This window comes from Dasypus novemcinctus, chromosome 21 (genome assembly GCF_030445035.2).
Source record: "Dasypus novemcinctus isolate mDasNov1 chromosome 21, mDasNov1.1.hap2, whole genome shotgun sequence".
NCBI lineage: Eukaryota > Metazoa > Chordata > Mammalia > Cingulata > Dasypodidae > Dasypus > Dasypus novemcinctus.
The window spans coordinates 55,569,985-55,575,984 of NC_080693.1; the positions used below are offsets into that span (position 1 = coordinate 55,569,985).

Genomic DNA, 6,000 nt, shown 5'->3' on the forward strand with positions numbered 1-6,000 from the left:
AAATAAATGGAGGCTTAAGAGTCACATACACAGAAAAAAATTACTGGGATGAAGGAGCAGTCTTACAGGTCATCTAGTTCAATTTTCCAGATATTTCAGTCCCTGATCATCTCTGACCATTCCTTTCCAGCTTTACCCTGGCTTTCTCTCTGGCTTTCACCAATATATACTCCCCATCTTATTCCAGAGCAGATTTAACTGCTCCCTACTGCCCTTACATAATACACTGTGTATTTCTCTACTTAAAGAATGTATAGGTTATTCTACAGTTATGTCTGTTTTCCCATCAGACTGTGAGTCCCTTAAGCCAGGGAATATGTCTAAGTAATTTTAAAATCCCCAGCAAGCCAGCCGACCACGAGCAGTCAACAAACCTTTCCTGAACTGAATTAGATTTGTTGTGTAGTTCTGGCTCTGCCACTGCACTCAATTAAGAGGGGCGGGGTGGTTCCCAGGTGATAAATAAAAGTTCTTTTTTATTTTACAAACCGCATGTTCTAGGCGCTACCGAGCTAAGCAAATAATGAAAAGTAAAGCTTAGAATCAACAGGACTGAGCGGATCCCTTGGGGATGGGCGCTGGTTCACTACCACCTACTCCTCTGCTTTGTTGATCCCCACACCTGGAAAGGAAGGCGGTCTCAAAAATGCTGCCTCTGCACCTATCATCATCATCACCCGGAGGGGAGGGGACTCGTGCCACCCAATAGAGGTCCTGCCGAACCGCGCCCCCGAGGGGGGGGGCAGACTGCCAGGCGCGGCCAATCAAGAAAAGAGGAATCGTTCTCTACCGCCAGTTGGAGCGTGGTAGGGCCGGGCCCAGGCACCGCCCCCGCACGCGGGGAGGTGACCGTTGGACTCAAATGGGCGGTGTCACCAGCCAATCAATTTGCTTCTCGACGTTTCAACGACCAATTAACGATAAGAACGCCTCCGGTTCGGCCAAGTAGAGGGCGGGAATAGTAGCAAACATAGGCCGAGGCCAGGGTCGGGCCCACGTTTTTCTGTAGGGTACGGACGGAAGAGAGGGCTGATGAGCTGGGTTGGGAAAGCGGGAAGTTGGAACCTAACCACTGTGAGGCGTGGCCAGATGCGTCACGTTGCTCCCTCGACTGTCCTTAAAAATCCGCCATCCCTCCTCTATCGTTTTTCTCACCTTCCTTCGCGGCATTGCCGGCGGCTGCGGCCCGACGGTTCCGATTCGGGCAGCGGCGGCAGCAGCAGTAGGAACGGCGGCTCCGGCGGGCTCCGTGGCGGCCTCTATAGCAGTTCCAATCCTGCAGACGATCCCAAGTGCCTCCTGCCTCACAGCGTCTGGAGTCTTCTGCGCAGGCGCCGCGGGCTGGGGCGCTTTTTTCCTTCACTTCCGGCTGAGGTCGCGTCACTTTGCGTTCCGGCCAGAGATGGTGCGGGGGAGGGGGGAGTGGGAGAGGTGTTCGCTCCTTTTGGTGAGGCTAGTAAGCGCCATTTTGGAATTGGGCAGGAAGAGGCGTCGAGAGTAGAAACCCGGGCCAACCAGGTTTGATTAGGTGAATGGCGGCCTTTGTGGGCATGGTTAGCCATTCTTGTTTGGGGCAAAAGCTTGACAGTTGAAGGTAGCGGTTTTCATCTTTACCTTGGGCAGTTTCCCTTCCAGGCCGTTTTAATTTAAGGGAGACGGGAAAAGAACCCCCCGAAATCCCTCATGTTGCCGAAATTTAACCTCTTCGTTGCCTAATTGACTAAAGGACGTTTCTGTTATCATATAAACTCAAAGTTGATACGGGATATTTTGCACAAGAAACCGTGTTTTAAGAGCCATTCTGCGTCTCAATAGGGGAGGGAATGGAGGGCTTGTAAAAAGAAGGAAAATGTGGCTTCCGTGTTCAGGAAGTTTGGTGTTTGGTAGAGGAGACATTGTCCTTGCCCTTGGCGAGCAGTACGTAAGTTAGTCGTGCTTCTCGCGGAAGGAGGAGACAAAACCATTCTTCCGAAGCTGTAGCTCCAAAGAATTCCAATTTAGCCCTGTGGTGAATGCTCCCTTCCCCCATTACGTATGGTTTTGAGATTACTGAGTGGCCAGGATTGTTGTACCAGAGTCGGAGAAGCATTTAACCCCACTTAGCCTAAGTGACCTCTGGAAATTCAGTTGCATGAGCCGGCAGTTGGGAGAGGGGAGAAGAAGAACGGATGTTTTTCTTGAAGCTGCAGTTCAAAAAGGCATGGATATTTAAATAATAATGACGACGATGATGATGATGATAGGGTGATAATGATAATGATAGGGTCTGCGTTGAGAGAGTATAGGAAGAAGTTGGCCAAGAATATAACCTAGCTAGAGAAAAAGCCTTGAGAGGACCAAGACTTGGCTAAAAGAGGCTGTGTGGAATCAGGCAAGCTCAGTCATTAAGTTAGGATCCTGGACGGGCGTTCCAACCTGAGGCCTGCTAAATGGAGATTTCCCCCAAGGAGCAGAACTGAAGAACAAAGCAACAGAAGGCAAATATCTGGTTGATGGGCTAAACAAAGGACTCTGAAGGGTTAAAAGTTCCAGACGCTAGGGTCAGAGCTTTCCTCGGAGATATCCCGGGCTAGTATTGACACTAACAGCTTTTAGTGTTTAGTATTTAGCTTTTAGTATTGAATATAAATACTTCGGAATAACCTACTTAGGTCGAACTGCTTAAAAGAACTTATTTTAAAATGGCTCACATTTCTTCCTTTGTAGCCTCTCAGTAATCCAGCTTTCAATTTCACACTATTACTCCGTTATTTTGTACTTAATGTTTTGTACTGTTTAGTTTTGGATGTTCTGGCTCCCCACCTCTCTAAAGACCTTTTGTGCTTAAAGCAAATCTCAATTCTATTGTACTGTCCCCTCTAATAATGCCCAGACCATGCCCTAACCACACTGAATGCTGGCTAATCAAAGTATCATCTCCACGCTCCAGTCTCTGAATAGTGCAGCACTCAGAGATGGTCAAGTATCTCTCCTTGGAAATTAGTTAAGCTCTTACACACTGGATTCTCTAACTGCAGCTGACACTGAAGAAATTAGAGTTTAATTTAGATGTGGTTCTTGTCCTTGGAAAGTGTACACTCTGGAAGAAAGATGAAAAACCTAACACGGGGAGAGTAGAAATACGTTCCTAAGGGGAAAAACTGTGTACTTTAGATGAGATTAGACCAGCTAGGTATATCTAAAATGGGGGAGGAGGAATCTAAAACCTTTTTCTTTCTTTCTCTTTTTTAAACCAAATATAATCTTTACTTTGAGTGTCTTTTTTTCTTTTCAAACAGTTAGGTCTCACTTGGTTTCAAAATCTCTGCCCAGTTGCTCCTTGCCAATCATCTGCCACACTTCACATCAGTACTCTCCATTGTCTTTCCTGCCTTTACTCTTTTACGCAAGCTTTTCTTCCTGCCTGGATGCATCTTCCAAACCTCTTGAAAATTTACTTTCTTTGGAAAGTTTTCTCCTAACTTATTCTTTCTAGGGTAGTAGGGCATAGTGATATGTTATTTTGCACTTACTGCTATATTTTTGCTTTCCCTTATACAATTTGGTAGATTTTCTCTTCCCTACTGCCCTTCTCAAACAGGTAATAAGAACATAACTCCTATTTATCATCAGTTCTACTGGTGTCCAGTACAGGGCTTTGATGTCAGATCTGGCTTTGAATCTCAGGTCTGCATTGCTCTTGGACAAGTACTGTAATTAATTTGTGCCTCAGTTTTCTCATCTGTAAAGCAGGAACATTAATCCCCACCTCACAGGGCTGATGTAAGGATTACAAGAAATTCTTGTTGTAGAACACTTAGCACAGTTCCTGCTCAGTAAATGACTGTTGTCAATGATATTTATAATTCCAGCTACCCTGGTCATGGCTATAACATCTTAATGTTTGTCAATATATTTTTTCATGGTCTCAATGCTTGTTTGTTTTTGTCAGTTCAATCTTAGTTCAGTTCAAGGCTGAGCAAAGTTCAGAAGTGGTGAAGAGGAAGAAATGGATGGTTTTGTCTGGAAGGTATAGGAGAGGATTCGTAGAAGAGATGTGAAATTTCATAGGATGGGTAAATTTGCCAGTGGACAAGGAGAGGATGGGCTTTCCAGGCAAAGGGAACAGTATATGCAAAAGTACAGAGATGTGGAGCCACGTGGGGTATAGGGGTGACTAACTCGGCATGGTGGAGTTGGAGTGGTTATCAAAAGTTGGTTTTCGGAACCAGTTCATGAAGAACTTTGAAAGCTCTGCCAGGGAACCTGAACTATTCTCAAGGTGATGGGAACCTCTAAAAGACTCTTAAGCAGAAGAGTCATACAATCAGACTTGGATTTTAGGGACCTCTTCTAGCACCTGTGAGGGGTATTGATCAACAGCAGAGAAACCAAAGGCAGGGCCACTGATTAGAACACTGCTGTAATAACCTCTGCCAAAGATGAAGAGAAAATGAACAGGGCAGGGGCCGGGGGGACTGTCTTTTATGTATGTTCTAGTGTATTGTCATACTTGTAGCTGTGTCTTGTCTCCTGTTACATTTATAAGTTCCGTAACAGATTCCTCAATTTCCTTTAAAACACTCCCTTTGTAAGTAAAAAGATTGGTAATATATTTCAAATATAAAGTGTAATTGTTCATTGTTTGCCTCTAAAACCTGGGAGCTACTGGAGGTTGGAAGCCTTGCTTGTCTGGCCACCATCAACTCCAGCTTCTCCCTTGCTGCCTGGAACCTGAAGGCACTCAGTAAATGGGGTGGCACCGAATTGAATATTGCCTACCCCACTGCCAGGTGATGGCTCAGTTAGGCAAGACTTGCACAGAACCAACCATCCTCTCTCTTTTAAATCTCCTTTTGACAGTAATGTGCCTAGGAGCAGTTAAGGAACAGCAGTTTCCTCTGTGTGCAAATAATTGGCCTGTGAGTTGGGGGAAATGGACCTTGACCTTTTTAAGGCAATGCTAGTGTAGCCTAGTGTCACCCATAATTTCTGACAAAAAGTATTGGCCTAGTATCTGTTCCTTTGGGAGAATCTTTAAGAGGTTGCTGATGTGACCATAATTCATATTGAAATCTTTTCATTTACAGCTGCCTTAAAAATAGAGTCAGCACAGCCATTGATGAACACTCCTTTCTTTTTCTTGTTGGAGATGGGCTGGAACTTCTCTTACCTTCCTGGCCACTTCTTAATTTGGTTCTTGTAATCACCCTTATCCCCAACCCCACCTTAGGGGAAGTTATTGGACAGATCCTAGTGGGTTTAGGCAAAGCTCCCCATCTCTGCAGCTGTAGTTATAAATAACCACCAAAGCTAAACAAATAACCACATTTTGAAATTGCTTAGAAAATTACTCTGATCCTGATTCAATAGCAGTTTTTCTCCCACCCTGCCCTTTATCTCCTACTTCCCCCATTTATCTACCTCTTTCCCTGATCCAAGCTCCCCAGGGAAGTCAATCTGAGCACAAAGTCAACTTATGATGAAGACATCCTTTTCCATATTTGACAGGGCCAGAGCCCTCCGGGGCTGTAGTTATAGTTACATGATGTTGTTATGGCAGCAGAAGCCTCAGGGCAACATATGTTCCTCTGTGGTAATTGGGTTTGCTTTAACAGACTGTGTCTCCTTGGGTTCTCCATGCCCACATTCACTTACGAAAAAGACCAGGGAATTGCCGTTATGGATGGGGCTTCAGAGTTGGATTCCAGCAAAATCTGATTTCTCTTTATTCCCCAAGATAGAATGTACTCAGTGACCCATGGGTGGAGACTTTTAGAATGCAGCCATTTTCATTTAGTCAAGAAATATTTACTGAGCATATATATGTACTAGGTATTGGACTAGTAGCTGAGTATACACTGTGAATGAACAGATGTGGTCCTTTTACTCCTGGGGCTGATGATGTAGCACTAGTGTGTACAGGAGGGGTTGGGGAGTATGACTTTCACCTATTCCCAACCCTCTCCACCTTGTCAAAAATTATTAACCCGGTGTAATGACACTAAATAATTTTTTTTA

The 6,000-nt window shown here is 44.9% G+C and overlaps 1 protein-coding gene across 3 annotated transcripts in view; it reads right to left on the reverse strand.

Moving 5' to 3' along the window:
• KAT7 (lysine acetyltransferase 7) overlaps positions 1 to 1,391 on the reverse strand; it is a 29,683-nt gene extending 28,292 nt beyond the window's left edge. The window contains exon 1 of one of the 3 annotated variants that reach the window (XM_004446578.4): positions 1,156 to 1,391. In XM_004446578.4, coding sequence (XP_004446635.1) covers positions 1,156 to 1,170 — 15 coding nt within the window. In that variant the 5' untranslated portion in view covers positions 1,171 to 1,391. The remainder of the gene's footprint in view (positions 1 to 1,155) is intronic. The other 2 variants (XM_004446577.4, XM_058284017.2) reach the window with 2 other exon arrangements.
• Between the last annotated feature and the right edge of the window lie 4,609 nt (positions 1,392 to 6,000).